The sequence below is a fragment of the Actinia tenebrosa genome, unplaced genomic scaffold (assembly GCF_029948245.1).
Source record: "Actinia tenebrosa isolate PJP-AT-01 unplaced genomic scaffold, QUT_ActTen_1.0 PGA_scaffold9__36_contigs__length_13948895, whole genome shotgun sequence".
In the NCBI taxonomy this organism is placed as follows: Eukaryota; Metazoa; Cnidaria; class Anthozoa; order Actiniaria; family Actiniidae; genus Actinia; species Actinia tenebrosa.
The window spans coordinates 9,809,386-9,829,503 of NW_028292586.1; the positions used below are offsets into that span (position 1 = coordinate 9,809,386).

Here is a 20,118-nt window from a genome sequence, read left to right on the forward strand (position 1 = left end):
ACCACTTTTGTCTTTAATTTCGTTCAACAAAGTTTTGGAAATATTAGAATAATTTTATGACTATTCATCATTAAAAATAAATGCAAAGAAGTCAAGCTGGATGGATGGGTAGAGGAAACCGAGGACCCCCATGGGATTTTAATAAAAATTTTCAATGGATTAATTTTCATGAAGAAGGCATCAAAATACTGGGCATATATTTTTGTATGATGATAAGTATAGTATGATCAGAATTTCAAACCGATATAATTCACTAACTTTCAGACAATCCCAGAAGTATTCTGTCGTCATAGAAGACAATGCACCTAACACTATTTACAGTAAAATCCAAGTATTGAAGTCACGCTCGCTCTGCCAAAATTGCTCTGTGCTTCATGTTTTAGAAGATTTTGTTAAAACAATAGAGAATACAACACGAAATTTCATCTGGAATGGTAAAAAACAAAAATCAAACATATAGCACCTTAGTCGGTGATTATAAAAGTTAGGAGGATTTAAAAGTTTCCAGATTTCCAGTCCTGTATAAATTAAACAAAGCGAATCAAATGGGCAATTAAATTGTTCGAATCCATCAACATATCTTAAAAACAATAGGAGGATTTCACCAAATAAAGAATAATTTTGATAGGAAAAGGATCCAAAAGGTTGTTCCAGCTTTCTACAAGAGCGTATTAATAACGTGGTCAGAGATATCAGAAAATAATAGTGATGAACCAAATGCGATATTCAATGAATATAATACATGGAATAACAGAAATATGTACAAATAGGGGGGAACTCCATTTTTTATGAAGATTTCTCCGCCTTGAATATCAACAATATCTCTGATTTATGTGATGGTAATGGTGTCAAAGTAAATGTAAAAGTAAATGCAAAAATAAAGGACCGCAGGATAAGGATTTCATGGGTTAATTGGTCTGGAATAATTCACGCAAAATTCCAGCTTTATGGAAAAAACAAAATATGAAAGGAAAAATGAGTAGTCTCAAACAAAACAAAGACAGCTTAAGGTACCAGGGGACCTTCACGACGGATTTTCACTAAAAACGTCAAAGCGCACTAACTATTCAACTGATATGGCTACAAAAGTATATATTTTCTTAATGCTGAATAAACACAGATTTTAACTATAAGAATTATTTTTTGAACAATCTTATCAGTTTTTTAAGAGTGAGAGTTTTATAATTTTCGATAGTTTTATATTTTTTTTAAATATTCCCAGCATTTATTAGCATAAATAATTCTGAATGGCAGGAAGCAGCATAGCGTTAAAAGTACAGTCATATATATTTGTTTTCATTCAATTCATATCCAACCATAGATAATTATAAACATATTATATATGTTTTTGCTTCATGTTTTTTTTTGCTATTACTGTGTCCTTTAGTTTCTTGCTTTATTGTTGTAAACGTTGTAAATAGAAATAGAATGTAAAAAGGAGCCATGTAAACCTAATTGTGTTACAAAAAAAAGTTGTGGTGAATAGAATTGAAAAGGATCTATGTAAATAAGTTGTGTGATTAATAATTTTGAAGAAAAAACTAAATTAAATAAATAAATGAATAAATAAATAACTAAATAAATAACTAAATAAATAAGTAAGTAAATACATAAGTTAATACATAAATAAATACATAAATAATAAATGAATACATGATCTTGAGTTATTTCTTTATATAATTTATCCATTTGTGCAGGGAGTTGTCCGACCTCCCGGGTTTGCATTGATAACAATAGGCTGTTTGATAACTTCAATTGGTAATGCGAAACACAAACCACGTCTCAAAAACAACATTAATTTGCAGATGAATTTCAGAGCTCATAATAATTTGTGTAAATAACAAAAGAGTTTGAAACGCAAAGGTGCACATCTCAAAAACAATCCTTCTTGAAGAAAAAGGTTTCAATATTCTTGGTGAAATGATGTTCTAGAACACCAAATGCACTGAAAGGATGTTCTTTAAGTATGAAGGTTTTTTATGTTACAATTGTACTTAATGTGCTGATAAAGACATTCTGAATGTTGATCTCAGGCCACGTTGAGAGTGCTTCATGACAACAGCGTGAATAAAATAAAAGTTTTAATTTAATCTCCATGAACTTTTCTTAGAAATGTGGTTGAATTCCTTATCATTTGATTTTATGGTTGATTTAGAAGAATTATGGTTGATTTAGAAGAATTGTGGTTGATTCCTAAGCATCTGAATGATGTTCTTTAACTCCGACCTATACATCTATATCGTGTTCTGGAACTATATAACTATCAGTGACAAAATTCAAGAAGGACATCGTTTAACTACAGTGTTTGCTAGCTTGTAGATATCGTTTTTAACACCGTAATGATCGTGAAACAACTCCAAAAGTGATCGATTTACACAAGTTTGTAGCGCTATAATAATCATTAAGCTTCTAAAAAACTATTCTTATGAGCCTTTATATAGACTAGGAGAGTGGCATGGTTTATACTGGGGATGTCATGGTAGTACAGACTAGGGGCATTATTGTATACGCTGGGGGCCTTATGGATGCATGGGGGCATCATGACCGGTTATCTCACCTTGAGTATGAAGATTTATACTTTCAATATGTTAATGACTGTGATGTCACAGGAGGCATTGAGTGTATTTGTTTTGCCTAGTTATATAATAAACCTTTATGCAAGCCAATGAGTAAAATATTGATGCTATAATCTATACCAATGCATTATGGAATTAAATTCCAGAAATTTGGAAAGAAAGTGTTGAGCCACTTGGTCCTACTTACAAAATAAATAATCAGCCTCACAGCATTCTCTCCATTAACCACATATTCGGGAAAAATCTATTTAAAAGCTCACAGGATAATTCTGCCAAAATTTCTCAAACGTAATGTACAAACTTTTGACTTTAATGTGCTCTCGGGATTCCCTTCCAGCACTCCATATAATTATATATGGATAAAATGGCTCAGAATTAACAGTTTTCAAAATACCTCCAAATCAAGCTGCCGATGCTTCATAGAAGAAACATTTCCTTGCTGGAATATCACACCACTGGTGAACTCTGTACCTCTTTTGCATAAAACAATGACCTTGTCAATCCAAACTCCAAATATGGTTTTTCTAGGGCTTGCAGAACGTTTAGATCCAGAAAAACACTATTTTATAAAACCTCAAAAAATGCCCAATGTCAAAGGGTTAAATAATGAAACTCACTGCAAATAAAGTAGGGGAAACATCGCGAAGGAGTTACAAACTTAAGACGCGAACGACGGCGTGTCTAAAACGCAGGTAACGGGTAGCGGGTAAAGGGTAGCAGGTAACTGGTAAAGGGTAAAGGGTAAAGGGTAACAGGTAACGGGCAAAATATATAAATCAATAATTCATAATTATGATAAATAACCATATGATAAATAACCATGAAAATATAAGCATTACAATAACATAAAACAATAATAATAATGAAAACAAGAAAACCTCATGGTGTCTATTTGTTTTGTGTGTCTTTTTATCGGGAATGCCTCACAGCTACACTCCATACGTCCGATGTAGGGTGATTTAATAATAATGATTAAACTGAGTCGCTGGTTTATGACCGTGTTTCCACTAGGAAAACTTAACTGGCCTAAGATTACATAAGGTGTCACTGTCGTGTCCCAGAAATAAGGCAAAGTTAGACTACATCGGCAAGATGGTTGAAAGTTAACAAAGCAGTTTTCTTCTTGACCGATTGGTCAGTAAACAAACACCCCAAGGAATGTTACGCTTGTGATGTTCGGACCACCTGTGGGTATCAAGCTATTGGACACCTCCAAACACGACCCCTTGTTGTAGCGGTAACCAGTCGTTTCGCACAATTGCCTTTTCGCATGAACTCGTTCGCACAACCATGACCTGTTCGCTGAATTCCAATAGTCGTTTAGCACAACTTTAAAATACAGTATATGGTCACTAAGAAGTCGTGAAGTCTGTTCCTGTAGATGGGTTTTTATCCCCAATAATTCTGTTTCAAGACTTTATTAGCATCCGAGTTGATCGAAAATTGCACGAAACGAACAGCACCATTGCTTCCAGTGTGCCAAAGTGTAATCTTTCCTTGATTCCAATTTAATCGTCATTAAAGTTTTTGTTTATTTATTTGCTTGTCGAAAGCTCAAGCATATATCTATTTTCTCCAAAGTGTTAATGAGAATCTCAAGATGAAAGAGAGTTAGGCTAACGAACTGTTACAAGTGTAAAAATAAGAGTTTTACGACTAGTCAACAATGAAATCGACAACTAACTAGCTACCGCGTACTTTCGCTACCATCGGTTCGCTACCAAACAGAGTCCGCTACCATCATGAAGTCCTTTCGCTACCATTATGAAGTCCTTTCGCTACCATCATGAAGTCCTTTCGCTACCATTGGAAATTATCAAAACGAAACTTCGATGAGACTTGTTAAAAAAAACAGAGTCTCTTGAAAGACATTTGTATATGATTTTGAAGCATATTTGGAGCGATCATTTCACGATACGATCAGTGAAAGTGGAGATCTAAACGCGACCAAGGACAGCGTTCACTTTACCATATCGAGTCCGTTTCTACCAATTTATGACTCGGATGACTTTATTTCCCCATACTCTAATCTATGAAATGTGTGTTTTGGGTAGCTTTATCATTCTTTTATCATTGTTTACTTGCCAAAGTTCGAAGAAAAAAAAAATTTATACGCGAAACATCGATCGACAAGCGACGCCATATTCGTGTAATCAACAAGCTTCCTATTCGTTTACTGACGCTTTCTTTTCCTGAAATCCTTTAGACTTTATTATTTGCACTAAAAAACTAAGACGAAATAATCTATTGCCTTTAGGAAAGAAAGCGACTATAAACGACTAGGAAGCTTGTTGATTACACGAAAACAAGACAGCATGGGCGTCGCTTGTTTAATAAAGCGTAAAGGTATTTTGGTCCTTTATCTGGAATAAATTTTAGGTCATCATCTGAATGTAAACGCCAAAAAATATTCTTTTTGTAGATGTCGGATTCAGCAACACACGACATCTCTTATCTCAAAGCACCATATCTTTTCCTTTAACTTTATTAGTGAAAAGAATGAAGTCTAATGGATTCTAGGTAAAGAAAGCGACCAAGGAAAGAAAGCGACTATAAACGACTAGGAAGCTTGTTGATCACACGTAAACAAGACAACATGGGCGTCGCTTGTTTAATAAAGCGTAAAGGTATTTTGGTTTTTCTCGCTCGAACCTTGGCAAGTCAGAAGCAATAAATATGTCCTAGACATTCGATTTTTCGATGAAAAAGAAGGATACTGTATTGTTTTCAACGAACTACTCTACGGAGACTAAAAACTTATTGGTAGCGAAAAGACCCCGGCCTATGAAACACCGTAAACTGAGCTCGATTGTTCCACTCAATCGTTAAGTTTTTGGCGTTTACATTCAGATGATGACCTCAAATTTATTCCAGAGAAAGGCAATAGATCATTTCGTCTTACTTTTTTAGTGCAAATAATAAAGTCAAAAAATAAAGTGTAGAATTTGAATGTTCACATAAGAAGAGGGAGCGATCTTTTAACCGGGAAATGCACAAAGTGAGGTCGTTCTAACGCTATCGAAACAAGCACTTAAAACGCATGTTATTATTAATTTTATCAAATATAAAAGTTGTTTTTCAAAGAAATATACTTCTAAAGATGAGAGAAGTAATTTCGATTTCATACATATAGTCATATAAAAGTTGTGCTAAACGACTTTTGGAATTGTGCTAACAGGTCATAGTTGTGCGAACGGGTCCGTGCGAAAAGGCAATTGTGCGAAACGACTGGTAACCGTTGTAGCTACACACGGTACTTAAACAGTAGCTTCAATAGTTGTTCTTTAGCTTTTTGCCTAAATTTCATTCACCAACATGAATTGCTAATATTTTGACTTGAAGTGTTATGTTTTCTCGACCTCTAAACTTCTCAGCGTTTGCCGTTTAAGCTACCCGTTACCCGCATTCTAGATACGCTGACGTGAACGAAAATATGTGTGACAACAAGAGTGTTACATGTGAAACTCTTTAATGAAACCGGCAAACTTGAGTCACTCTATCTGATTTGTGTATTTGATTAAAATAGTTGCTTGTTTGCCCAAATCTTGAGCACAAAAACACAGCTACTTTCTCCAGTAATGTCTATGTTAAACTAATGGCAAATACATTAAGGGAACACATGGCGAATGAGTTAAAACGTTGTGACAAATGTTTGTTGTTCGGTTGCGAAGGATGCTAAGAAGTGGAGTTTCTTTCAACTGAACCGTTTGTATAAGTTTTTACTAATGGACTAAATAGTTTCAGAAGTCAACAGTTTTCATTTTGATTTAGATGTTGATTAACTTAAGTAAAAAACTTTAATATTCAAGTATGTGAAACACATAAATAAGCTTAATCAATCAGAACTGAATGGCGTTTTGAATTCAATATTTCAATCCAAAACGATTTGCTCAATTACAAGAACAGTCACACGAGCATTTCATACGCTAAACTTAGCCAATGATATTTCCACTTCATGTTTATACACAGTTATTAGATACGATAAACAAGAATTTAAAACAATTTTCTACTATTCAAGACAGGTTAAAGGCGTTTGTTTGAAAAAGTCTGTGACACCTATGTGTCATCATGCCCAGCCAAATTCATAGTACAACGCGCATAGTTTCGATTTCTTTTTTGATCATACAGTAGTCTTTTATTCAAGACAACTTTTTAAACTATACTCTTTTACATTAACTATGTACACAGCATATAGGACATGTTATATGCTTTAGTTATATAGGTGGATCGAAAGTGTAATTATCGGTGGTTCGAAAAGACCTTTGGCTTTCCAGCGAGGTTTACTTGCTGTTATATTATAGCCATAATAATTTATTTTAGTTCATAATGTGAAGGCACAAACACTTTCCAGCCTCTATAAGAAATATGTTACCATTCGACTTTTTACTTCATGTAGAATGAGTACTAAAGGTATTGTGAGTCTTAGGGGTGAAGGGCACTTTATAATTAAGAGAATGTCAAAGAAAAATTGAAACAAATAATAATCCAAAAAAATATGATCATTAAAAATATTTATACTAAATAGTCACTATATTTTTTGCAAAAAAAAAACAAATTTTACGACCATCACTCTCTGTAAGCCTAGGGACTCTTCTGTGACCAGTAAATGAATATAGAAATTCCTCAATCACATTATTTTCTTTTTTAAATTTGTCTGATGGGTCTTTTAACTATAAAAATGTGAGTTTTTTCTTACCTGAATTCTCTGGCAATATTTCTTTCATGACGTATACCATATTATGTAGATGTCCATTTTTCAAACTTATTTCTTGATCATGATTGATAGGTCCTCTACCTTTTTTCTTTGAAATGCCTCCAGTATTTGTTGCTGGACACTGTGGATTGCAATTAAGCGAGAGGTTTCAATTAAATTTTGTTTGTGGTATAGGTACAGGTAGTAATCTGACTCAGTTATTATACATCTTATGAGAGTCATCCAGTACAGCATCACGAAGTAGTGCATGTGCCTTAAATGAATCATTGAGTTAGAATTATTAACTCTAAATGACAGAGGGGATGCTTAAAAGTAATAATGTTTGATTACCTGCCAGCATGGTGGCTACTTTCATTTGCCATATTGATACAAACACCTGATACAATACTTTCAGTATTAATTCTACATAGCTATAGTATGTACATATGTATTTTGAAAATTTAGTTATATATATAATTGGGTACTCAAAAGATGTGATTTTAATGAACTTTCGAAAACTTTAAATGAATTGATATTTTTAATAATTAAAGGAATTTCTTCCCATAATTTCAGCACCGTATCCGTAAACTGACCATAACAGCATATTGGTGGTGTGTAATAATTGCTTTTTGAAGCATGTCTAGTATTGTAGGAATGCACAGCGAGATTAGTTTTAGAACTGGCCAGAAGACCTTTGGGATGTACTTCTAATTTATTATGAATAATTTGATATACAAAACAACCCTTTTGAATTTCAGCAGATTATTGAAATTCAAAATACTTTTGCACAACAACATTTACTTGCAAAAAAAAAAAACCTCTTAAACATTTATTATGCATCAGAGTAGTATTGACTTTAGTTAGATGAGATTTATATCAAGTGTCAGCCCTCTAATTCCATAAGCATACAATTTTCGTACCAAAATGCCATGATTTACTGTATCAAAGGCTTTTGTAAAAGTCTAGAAATATACTACAAGTGATTTTTTTGTCGTCAACAGCTTTGCTTCATCATATGTGTATCAAGGCTTTCTAATATATATAGCATGTTCTGTAGAATGGTTTTTCCATAATCCAAACTGATAATCAAAAACTAAATTATTGTTTTTGTCAAGATGACTGATAATTTGTTCAAATATTATTCTTTCAATATTTTAGTAAATGATGATAATGTAGCTATAGATGTATATAACTGCTATTGGATTAGTACATCATCTAGAGTTAAAGGTGATAAGACAGCACTTCCTAATGGTGTAGATTTGATAAAGTGGGTAGTATTTTCATCATTACACTGTGGAATAGATTTTTCCAATTCAGGTCCAACATTGATTAAAAAAATGTATTAAATTCCTCTGCAATATCCTTCTCAACAGTCACAGTTTGCTCATTATGCATGAGCTTGGAAGGCTGAATTTGACCTTTTGTTTTTCTGTTAACTAGTCTACGATAATTGAATGTTTGCTCTTTAAGGTATGAAGGTTAATATGCTACCATTATGTTACTGACTGTGACGTCATCCCAGGCTTCATTAATTACACAAATTTTGACCAGTTGGGAAATGAAGTAGCAATCAGAATTCAAGGGAAATATCTGCACTAAAGAGTAACTAAGGGTTTAAAGTATCACTTCAAAAAAAAATTTTTTTTAAATCAAAAACATCAAAGAAATGCAGAAAACAAATTCATGGCCATCATATATGACTTTTTTGACGCTCTTTGAATTAAAAGCATGTGAGTAAGAGTTAGTAATAAGGATTTATGAAACTTTCAATCCATGCGCACAATGTGTACAATGTTAATTCATTATACAACAGGTTGATTATTTCCCTAAATTTTGTGTCAATCATTCCCTTGCAATCACCTTTTTTTGCCCTCTGAGAGTTGCCCAATCAGAGCTTATGAGAAAAATGAAACAGTTTGTATATAACAATGTTTGTGGGCTCGTACTCTAACGATTAGCTCACAGCCAATGAAGACAGTGGTATTAAGGATACGCTACACAATAAAAATAATAATAAAAACATTGGTGTCTTTGAGTAAAGATTATAAAATCAATACGATGGGGATATTTCTATGAATTTTCATACGTCCCTTTAATAATTAAAAGATAAAGTCGTGATCTAGAAGAATCGCTCGTGAAACTTTTGACTGCATTTAATTCTTGAACGTCATTTTCGAAGTACGTATGCGTCTGAAGACAACTTTAAACTTTTTAAATACAAATTAAAAGAATTTGGTGAGTATTAGGCTATAAATTGCGTCTTTTGGGTTTAACTTAAGCTTATTATAAACCTTTCTTTTGGTTAGTATTAACTCATATAAGACTTACACGTGGGAGTGTTTTTCTTTAATTTCTTCTCCGAGTACGCCATTTCGTTCCAGGTACGTATTCCCCAATCTCCATCCTCAGAAAGTCAGTTGGTTGAAATAATATTTGTAGAATAGTTACCAAGGCACGAGAAATATGCATCCCAGAGAAAAAGGTGATTGAAACCTCCTTTACTTATACTCGATTTGCTTTCAAGGATTTCTGTATACGTGTACGTGCCTTTTATTACCTATTGACCAGACTTCGCACGGTTGGTTGCTAGGGAAATGTTCTGCTCATGCGCAGATTGAGATGCAATTTTACCCGATCATTAAGAAATAGCACTTCTTTGAGAAAAAAAATCCTTAAAACGGGCTAAATTCAAAAAATAACCACACAGAGCGAAAGAAGTGCTATTTCTCATTTATCGTGTAAATTTTCGAGGCTTTATTTCACCACAGGCTAACCACTCTAATAAATGAAGGAAATACTAAATGGTGTCTTGTCTTTGTCTTTTTATTCGCGCACGCTATCGATTTTTTGTCATCTCACCTACCCCCCTTGGTAACAATTTTGTTTTTCTACTATACAATATACTAACAAGGTAGGCAACTTCACGGGCTTCCTGTGGAAAATTCAAACTTTGAAGAGAGAAAGCCACGAATTTATCCAGATATTTTGACTTCGAAAACAAAAAAAGTATACAGAACCTCGTACTTACATCTAATCTTCAATAATTTAAAGGATTTTTGATAATAAATTCTCTATAAGGAGGGTTTTTTGGGCCTTTTTAGCGAAAACTTATGTGCCGTCAGTTATGCTTGCATCCGAGCGGGCCTGAACACGAGAAAAGGGATGCAAAACAAGTCCTCTGCCTCCCTCTCCAAGTGTTTTTGGTTCGTTACCACATGCTTCCCAACCCCACATCCCGTGAGTCTTCCATTTTACTTCCGGTTGTTTTTTTAACCAATCAAGAATTGTCGCCTATTTTTGGCTTCGCGAAACTTTTTGTAAAGCTTTTTTAATGAGCATGAATGAAATTCAGGCAAGTTAAAACCGAGTCGTAGCGGCCAGCGGCTACCCACCCAAATAATATGCGGTGGGGGTGGGGGGGGGGGCGCGTTTTTTGCTAAGGACTTAGTGGCAGCTTTGCCAGCAGTCTTGGTAGCTTTGGCTGTGAGCGTGCAGCAAAAAATGTTTATTATCATCACTTTTTGCCTGTTTTGGGGTGTTTACACCGTCATACAACATGAATAACGAGGCTGCATCATCGGGAGAGTCTACTAGCTCTTCGCCGACTGTGGTGACGGTCTCCCAGGTACCTGTAGAGCTTTGTTCACAGGTTGTTGAAGCCATCCAGCGAGCAGTCGACCGTTCAATGGCCAGCAGAGCTTCGAGTCAGGCGAATAATAATGTTGGGTTGCCGCCCTCTTCCCTTGCCCAAAGGACCAGCCAATTATTGCAGACAGGAGCGGGGATTCTACTAAATCAGCCCGGAACTCTTGGAGGTAGGTCCTCAATGGTTGCCCCGTCCTTTTTGAACACTTTCTCTTTTCCTGCCGCCTCGCGTACATCAACTTTAACTTCAACTACCAGTAGTCTCGGTGCAACGAGTTCAGTCCCCGCTTCCACGGGTTCCCAGAGCCCACTGCCTGTTATTTTGCACCAACCGTTTGTTGTGGGTCCGGGATATTCCCCAATACCTTCAAAACTGGTGGCTCAGATCGTCACAGGGAGGTTTATTGATTTGAACGACCTCGTACCAGCTAATTTGGTCCCTAGCTCGGATTCTGACGAGCCCCAGCTCATGCTAGATGGTAGGCTAGTACTCACTAGCCAGCCTAAAAAGCCAAAGCGTCGGTTTGACGACATTGTTAGTTGGTCAGAAGCTTTTTCTGTCTACACACTCGTGGTCACAGCCTTTAACCCGCTTCGCTGGAGGGATTTGCTTCAGTACAAGTTGTTGATCCTTCGCACCTACCGTTTGTTCAATGGACGAGCTTGGATGGGCTACGATCAGGCTTTCCGCGAATATGCAGCCGCGTTACAACTAACTGATTGGTCTCAGCTAAACGTGTGCAACTTTATAATTTTCACACGGCTGGCTCTACTGCAAGGCCCTCATCTACAACGGTATGTATGTCGTGGAACCGTGGTCGCTGCACCTCCCCTTATTCTCCCTGTCGGTACGCTCACTGTTGTGCTAAGTGCTCGGGCTCGCACCGGGAGCCACAGTGCCCTGAGTCGCAATCCTCGTCGCTTAAGCTGAGGGAACGTTCCGCGTCGCCTGTGCTGTCTCGTGCGAGAGAGCGTAGACGTTGACTCTGCTGTTGTGCCGTCGAAGTGGGAGCGAAGCTGCCTCCCCTTCGTATATTGTCGTTACCGTTTGCCGCGAGTCTCGCCACTCGCTGTCGTTATATCGTTCCCGCTGTTGCTGCTTTCCGTTCTTAGCTCGATTGCAAGTTACCCCCCGGCGTCGTCTGTCCCACTTCAAGACAGAGTTAACCCGTTATACCTACGGTTTTCGCAGCGTAACGAAACACGTAACGAAAAACAGTTTGACGCTGCAATTAACTGCTGCCATACCACCCCTCGTTTGTTTATTTGGGTTGGTACTGTTGGGCTGGCCGATTAAAGTTCTCCTATTATTATTTAGTTATATATTGATTTATCTATTTACCAGTAGTTAGCCAGGTTAGACCCCTTCAATAAGCTGATATCAATGTCGAGGGTTCTGGTGTTACAGTTGACTGTGTTGTGTGCTGCGTCCATTGAATTGAGCCGCCTCCCCAACCCCCCCTCCCCCCTCGTGGTCCGTTTGTTATAGCTGTTCGAGTATTGCCCCGCTTCCAGCTTACCCCTAATTAATTTCGTTTCAGCCGCCGTCGCGCTCCCTCCAGTTTCCAGTGTCACCCCGCTCAGGGTTGAAAGGTTCGCTATGGAATTAAGACACCACCCTGACCAAGACCGAGTTTCTTATATTCTAAACGGTATTCAGGAGGGGTTTCGCCTAGGCTTCAGCAATGTGCCACAGCTGCGATCTGCAAGGCGAAATAAAAAATCAGCCGAGGAGCACCCAGTCGTTATCGACGAGTACTTGGCCAACGAAGTGGCATTAGGCAGGGTGTCGGGCCCTTTTTCCCACTCCCCCCTACCAGATTTGCACATCAGTAGTTTCGGGGTCATCCCCAAGAGCGGGCAGCCAGGTAAATGGCGTTTGATCGTGGACTTATCGTCACCCGAGGGCTCCAGCGTTAACGATGGAATTAATGCGGACCAATTTTCATTGCAATACATCAAAGTGGACGACATTATCAGAATGGTTAGTAGATTGGGCGTGGGGGCGATGATGGCTAAGTTTGACGTGCAGTCGGCTTACCGTAACGTTGCGGTTCACCCATCGGACCGTTATCTTCTCGGTATGAAGTGGCGCGGCATGTTTTACGTCGATTTAGCTCTCCCGTTTGGGCTACGCTCTGCCCCTTGCATCTTTGATTCAATTGCGGCGGTGGTGGAATGGATCTTGACCAACAACTATCAGGTGTCACATTTGCTTCATTACCTGGATGACTTCATTACCGCGGGTCCTCCAGGTTCCGGAGTTTGCGGCCGCAATCTCGGCACGGCTATCAGTGTTTGCGCAAGTCTTGGAATCCCTCTTCACCCTGAAAAATGTGAAGGCCCGGCGACGACCCTAGTTGTCCTGGGCATCGAACTGGACTCCATTAGGCAAATTGCGCGTCTCCCAGAACATAAATTGGGCAAAGTGCGTGCATTAGTTAACTCTTGGGCAAACCGCCAATGGTGTCGTAAGACCGAACTCGAATCTCTTATTGGCCTCCTCCACCATGCAGCTAAGGTGGTTTGGCCAGGGAGAACGTTTATCAGGCGCATGATAAATCTACTTTGCTGCTTCAGGAATGCTAACCACCCGATTCGTTTAAACGCCGAGTTTCATCTGGATGTCCAGTGGTGGCGTCAGTTCCTGGAAACGTGGAACGGTGTTGGCTTTTGGCTGCATCCTGGTATGACGACACCGGCGCAAATCGAAGTTACGTCCGACGCCGCTGGCTCACTGGGATACGGCGCCTTTTTCAAGGAAGAGTGGTTCAATGGCATTTGGTTTGCCACCCAGAAGCCCCTCTCAATTGCATACAAAGAGCTTTTCCCCATTGCTGTTGCGGCACACGTTTGGGGAAGACATTGGCGGCTGCTTCATGTCAGGTTCAGGTCTGACAATGAGGCGGTGGTGTCTATCCTTAATTCGAGAACGTCTAAAGTCCCGTGCATAATGCATCTACTTCGTAGTCTTCTGCTGGCAGCAGCGCAGTTCAGCTTTACCTTCTCTGCTGTTCATGTCCCCGGTGTACAGAACCCAATTGCTGACGCACTTTCCCGCTTCCGTTCGCAGGACTTTCGGAAGTTAGCCCCATGGGCCAGGCCCGTGCCCACTCAGATCCCGGGTCACGTGTTGGAGGACCTCACATCTCAGCTCTAGAAGCCCGTTGCCGAGAGCTGATGAAAGAGGGATTAGCTCCGAGCACCCGACGATCCTACGCAAGCGCCCAGAACAGATTTACAGCCTTTTGCTTGCAGTTTGGAAAAGCCCACGCGGACGGCTCTGTCTGTCCAGCAGATGAGCAGCAGTAAGGGGGACTCGCGGTCACCATTCGGAATCGCCCGGGAATTACCCGTGTTTACGCACTAGCGTCCCCCGCGGGAATTACCCGTGTTCTGTTATATGTTGCGCGAAAGTTGGGAATATTTGTCTTATATATGCATGAATGTAAAAAGTTCACCAATGACTTCTGTATAATTTGCCTAAGATCCAAAGTTAACATACCCAAGCCTCGGGATTTCTGGTGTTGTGGTAAGAAAATGCAAATAGAAGACGACACGTCAGCACAGTGTTACGAGTGTGGTAAAAATATTCGCAATGCCGTACCAAATGCTACCAGAGAGCAGTATTACGCCAATGGAGGTCGTAAGAAAACACCTTATAAGAGAATAAAATACTTTAGGGACTGGATGAGTCACATCCAAGGTTATCGACCGGTATATTTAGACAACAAAGTAAAGAAGAAAATCATAGACCATTTAGAAGAGCCAACCCCGCAAAGTCTACGGAAAACGCTGAAAAAATTAAAACTAGGGAAATATTACAAAGCTATTCCCTATCTTTTGTCTGAAATTACCGGTAAGTCTATTCCCGAGGTTTCTGATATGAGCAGAGCCGAGTGGATGTTTTGTCGGCTGGATAAGGATATTCCTTATTACCCTGACGTAATTTACGAAATATTTTACAAAATAGACCCCAACCACCCCCTGTTAGGATGGATTCCGAGAAAATAAGAATGCCAAACTAGCGTTTATTTTGCCAGAAACCCCACTGGGGAATGCATCGCGCAGAACACCAAGCTATCCCCAGTGGGGTTTTTTGCATTTTGGGCCTACGGGGCTTATTTCATCCCGCGCCAGAGGCCCTCTAGTACATACACATATATCTTTCTTACGACCCACCAGAGGGTGAACTCCGGACAGCGTCCCGAGACACCCCCTGACTTTTCCAATCGCGAAACCCCCCATCGCGGGGTTGAATCGCACTTTCTATCTTTTCCACCCCTCCCCCCACGGTTGCTGTGAGTGGGGGAGGCTTTTTTTTTTCACTCACAGCAACCGGTCCAAATGCGTCTACAGCGAGGCTCGAACTCGGGACTCTGGGCCTCCCCAGCTCCAAAGTCCACGATCACAAGCGAACGCCAGACACATCTGGACGCTTATGTATGTGAAAATTATTATATTTAATTTGCATATGAACCAGACAGCCGGCGTTCGATATGTAAATAGAACCCTGTCACGATATTTACTGAGCAAGCTTTCTTTGAAGCTCTTCTTTTGCCTCCTGGTAGATCTTTTTGCGAGATTCCTCGGAAAGATCTTTTACGACTGTTTTTTTATTACTTATGTCCGTCTTTAGTTTTTCGTATTTGTCTTCTTCGGCCAGAATAAGCGAGAATTCTACGTCGTCTATCTTTCTGTCACGCAAAGCCTTTGAGACAAGATCGGTAATAGTATTTACTTTAGCCCTTGACAGAGCTATTGTCGTGTCATGCTTGGATATTTTGCTTGACAACTGTTTCATAATGCCCGTAGCAACGGCTGAAATAATACCACAGGCTGCCCCAACGCCGGCCAAAGGAACTCCAACGACTACTCCCGGCCCAGTAAGCGAAGTAGCAACGCCGGAGCCCGTTAACACAACAGATATGGATCCTGAAGTTATCGAAATCTTATGTAGCGTACTCCGGGCTCTGACGTATTTTTTTCGGACTTTTTCGTAGTGTTTTGTCTGCCCTTCCAAGTAAGCCAGAATTAAGTTTGCTTTATTAAGCCTGAAATTCTCCGCGTTTAGTTCGTTAGGTGTAGCATAGGGAACATCTGGGTACAACTTAGGTGCTGAAGGTATAACATCCATTATATATACTAATGTACGACGCTTTTGGGAATGATATTGAGGAGCAGCCACATCACGACAACAGGGATTACTGGAATTGGAGGGCCTTCAGGAAGATGTTTCCGCATGCAGACCCTAGTAAGTTCGAAAGAAGACCCGATGGGATTTACTTTAACGGCTCCAGGATGTACAGCAATGAGGATTTGAAACCTACGCCTCAGCTGAAGCATCCTAAGCCTAAACCCGTGCAAGGTTGGTCAAAGGAATTATTGCTGGGTACCAGTACTTATCCGATACCCGCAGTTTCATTTGATAAACACCCAAGCTTGGACCTAACGCTGAACATGCGGATCTCTAACAAGCATTCCTTTACGTTAAAGGTGCGAGATATCTTCGAAAACGTGCCCATTATTCATACCACGGCGAAAGAAGCCCACGAATGGTTAAGCGCTCCTAACATGCGTTATTGGCCGCAGCAGTTGAACTTTGCGGTTTGGTGTGCCACCAGCGGTTGTGGGGTAAGCGCAAACTTGATGAAGAATTCGATATTTATGTCTCACTTTCACTTTACGGTGAGGCGAATACTACATGAGATGGGTGTTACTGCATTGCCGGGAGATGCTGCGTTCTATCCAAGAGATAACAAATACAGCGTGCCGGCTTATGATAGACTTTGTAAGGAGTTTGGTGTCGTAGGGAAGGATTTCCGATGCACTAAGGGCGCTAACAATGGTCTAAGGACACGTTTGGGCTTATTGGGGGATTGGTGGGCACGAGCTAAGCGATAAGGTAGTGCATACGCTGCGGTTGCAGTGGGACACTGGGTATCACAAAGAAACCTACGACAGCAGCACCTTCTTCGAACCAAATGCTAAGACCACTAAGGAAGTTAGAGACGGACCTCTGTTCAAAGACGAGGGCGGTAAGTATGCCGGGGCTAATCCACTGATTATCAAAATTACCAACGACGAGCAAGCAAAGCAATATTTTAATTTCATACCTCCAGAAGGTAAAGGATTAACTAGAGCTGGTCTTGCTCGTTTGAATCGCAGCATAGAAGCTTACGTGTATTCTATCCTTGGAGCTCAGGTAAACGCCCGATCAAGTATAATTGGGAATACGGGCGCCGCAGAAGAGACGCGAGCCGAAGCCTTGATCTTATTCGAAAGTTCGATCTTGGAGGGCGACATTAGCAAGGGCGTACAGCGTTACCAACTAGCTATACAAAATTCTAAGACGAGGTTGGACTATGCAGTAGCACCGGGTTGTTGGTTAATGCCTAGTAATTTATCTATAAATACTGGTTCCGTAGTAGGATACAATAACAAACTTCAACGAGCTACTAAGGATATGAAGTTTGGGGTGAATGACGTGAACTCTGACATGACCAAGGGCATTCCTTACTTCGTAGAGAAGCCAAAAAAGTCACACGAAGCGAAGCTGCCCGCAGTTAAGAAACCATCGAAGAAGGTCCTGCCTGCGATACGTGAGGAATATGGACATGACTTATTAAAAGCCGGCTTAGCAGCTGCGAGCATTGGTCTGAGTTATTATATATGGCGATGAACAACCCCTACGTAGCTGGAGTAGATTGTGTTTATACGACTTACACAGGCGAGAAAAAATACACCCAGGCATCTTGGGTTGATGTCACGGGGATGTCTGTAGACTTGAACTACTCAGGGAAGAAGTTAATCCTTTGTAGTATTTGCATTGGTACGAGCAGCCATGCCAGCGTGGGCTTTAGGTTCCTGGATGACAACGGCATACTGCAGCCTATGCGCGCAAAGACAAACAACAGGGAGCCTACGCATTTCTCCGTTGAGCCCAATCCCGGCAGCTCCGAGAATCACTTCCGTTTGGACTTTCCACATGGTCGCCGATTGCCACGGGAAGGTAAAGCTGCAAATGCGCGTAGATGACACCGGGAGCGTTTGCATAAATAGTATAGAAAATCAGAGAGATACGGTTTATAACCACGCAACCATTAGCACTCTTACGGCGCTTAGTCTTTAGAAGGGAATTTATTCCCTGAAATATATGAACCCACACGCGAAGGAAGATTGGTCTTTTTATTACTTAAGGGAGGAGTACTACCAGGGGGATAAGTGGCACGATACCGGGTTGTGGGTAAAGGTTGGGGGCTTGGGATTGGTTATCTGCACCATTAACGTTAACCTATGGAATAGCTGTAATCTTGGGCTTAGGATCGTAGATGAGACCAACACCCCATTATTGCCATGTAGGAAAAAAATAAATAAGAGGCACCCGTCACGCTTTACGTTTGAAGGTGTGCTTACTAGCAGGGAAAACCAACAGCCGGTAACTTTTCACATGATAGTTAATTGTCAATATGCAAAGCTTCAAGTTCGCCCCAGCGATGCCTTCCCAGGTAATCCCAAGAGTAAAGGCTTTGTCGTATTTAATGCCATAACGCAAAATCGTGGCTTGCCGGATGCTATTTGGAATCATAAGCCCATTAGCACCATGAGCGTGCTGCCGCTAGTTCCGCATTATCAAGGCGGCGCGAATACTATCTTTACTTATCCCCAGTCGAGGACGACTCGGACGCCCGACGACGATAAGCCCGACATAATATACAAGGATAAGATCAACCCCGCATCTTCTTCAGGAGGACCACCCCAATAGCTACTACCAAGATCCAAATGTTATTCCCCACGAACTTCAACAGTTCGCCGCCGGCCCTAAGTGCCAAGGAAACAACCGAACCCAGCAGCCCAGGAAGACCGGCTGCCATCTTTTTTCCCAAGTCCGTCAGCCCACTGCCTAATTTCTTTACGCCCGCGCCCGTAGCCTTAAGCGCGTTAAGGATAACTCCTACTACGGTGCTAATAGCGACCGCAAATGCCAGTGGAACGCCATACTTCAAAAGAGCTCTTTTTACCTTTTCCTTGGTGGTAAGCCCCAGCTCCTTTTCCAGCTTCTCCTTTTCCGCCTGTAATTCCGCAAGGCGTATTTCAAGTGTTTCTACTTCGTTTTGGGCTGTCTCCCTTTCCTCTTCGGGACGAGTTTGGTCCTCGATTACTTCCTGCTGCCGCTCTATTTGTCCCTCCAGGTCTTCGATGGCCTGATCTCTTTGCCGAAGTTGCTCTTCCATGGTGTTAATTTCGGCAACCAACCGCCGCCTTTCCACCAAAGAGCCAGCTATGGTAGTTTGTAGGTCCTTAGCGTCGTCTCTTGTTAAGTCCAACTCCTGCAGGGCAAGGTTAAGAGCCCTTTGGGCTTGGTTTCTTTCGCGACGAATTTTGGTTCTTTGTTCTACCAGCTCCCTTATTTCTTGATCTTTGAATTCGACCTCCCTTTTGTGTGCGTCGGCGAGCCGCTGGTTTTGCTTCATGTATTCTTCCTCCCTTTCTTCCAGCGTTTCCCGCAGCGCTTTCGTTGAGGTGCCAGAGCTTTGAGCTTCTTCTAAGTCCCTTTGTACTTTATCTCTTTCACGCAGGGCTTTATCCAACTGGTTCCTCATTTCTACCATTCTTTCGTTGCCGAACTTCTTTTCAGCATCGACAATTAGCTGAGTTTGCTTTGCGTATTCTTCCTCCCTTTCTTTTAACGTTTCTTGCAGTTCCTCGACGCGTTTTTCTAGCGCGACCTTTTCGTTCAGGGTTGCCAACCTTTCTAACATGCTCCTAGTAGCCTGCTGAAAGCCTTTTAATCTTGAGACGTCACCCCTAACGTCGCCATTCTCATCAAAGAGGGGTTGTGGTTTCGTCCAGCGGTCTTTGTCAGGAAATCTCAGGTCTTGAACGCTTATGAGGACTTTGTTTCCGCGTTCTGTGAGCCTTACGTTGTCGGCATCAAGGTGGGAATAACGCATCCTTAGTTCTTCCATTGACCACCCTACGGATTCCCGCGTGCCTGCCTCCGGCTGCTCCAAGTTTTGAAGTTCCATATACTCTGGGACGGGGCTGCCGCGGTTCCTTGATTCCCACATGCGTTTTAAGGCGGCCTTAGCGCTTTTCCATCTACTACCATACTTGTTTTCTAAGGATGCGTCGTAAACTAGGGGATCGGTTTCCGCACCTTGAGTCCATGCGTCAAATTCGTCGTCGTTAATGTCTACTTGG

At 40.7% G+C, this 20,118-nt stretch overlaps 2 protein-coding genes and 1 long non-coding RNA gene across 6 annotated transcripts in view; 2 read left to right on the top strand and 1 right to left on the bottom strand.

Annotated features, from left to right (window-relative positions):
- LOC148904759 (uncharacterized) overlaps window positions 1–9,850 on the bottom strand; it is a 32,261-nt gene extending 22,411 nt beyond the window's left edge. For 2 of the 4 annotated variants that reach the window (XR_016118821.1, XR_016118820.1), the window contains exons 1-2: window positions 9,598–9,850; window positions 7,273–7,411 (exon numbers count right to left, since the gene is read on the bottom strand). This is a non-coding gene — a long non-coding RNA (uncharacterized LOC148904759). The remainder of the gene's footprint in view (window positions 1–7,272; window positions 7,412–9,597) is intronic. The other 2 variants (XR_016118822.1, XR_016118823.1) reach the window with 2 other exon arrangements.
- A 2,664-nt stretch (window positions 9,851–12,514) lies between these two features.
- On the top strand, window positions 12,515–14,074 carry LOC148904763 (uncharacterized). The gene has a single exon (XM_089024498.1). The coding sequence runs from the start codon at window positions 12,515–12,517 to the stop codon at window positions 14,072–14,074; it is 1,560 nt and encodes a 519-aa protein (XP_088880624.1).
- Window positions 14,075–16,374: 2,300 nt separating this feature from the next.
- LOC148904764 (uncharacterized) overlaps window positions 16,375–20,118 on the top strand; it is a 42,483-nt gene continuing 38,739 nt past the window's right edge. Inside the window, exon 1 of the mRNA XM_089024499.1 lies at window positions 16,375–16,655. Coding sequence (XP_088880625.1) covers window positions 16,375–16,655 — 281 coding nt within the window. The remainder of the gene's footprint in view (window positions 16,656–20,118) is intronic.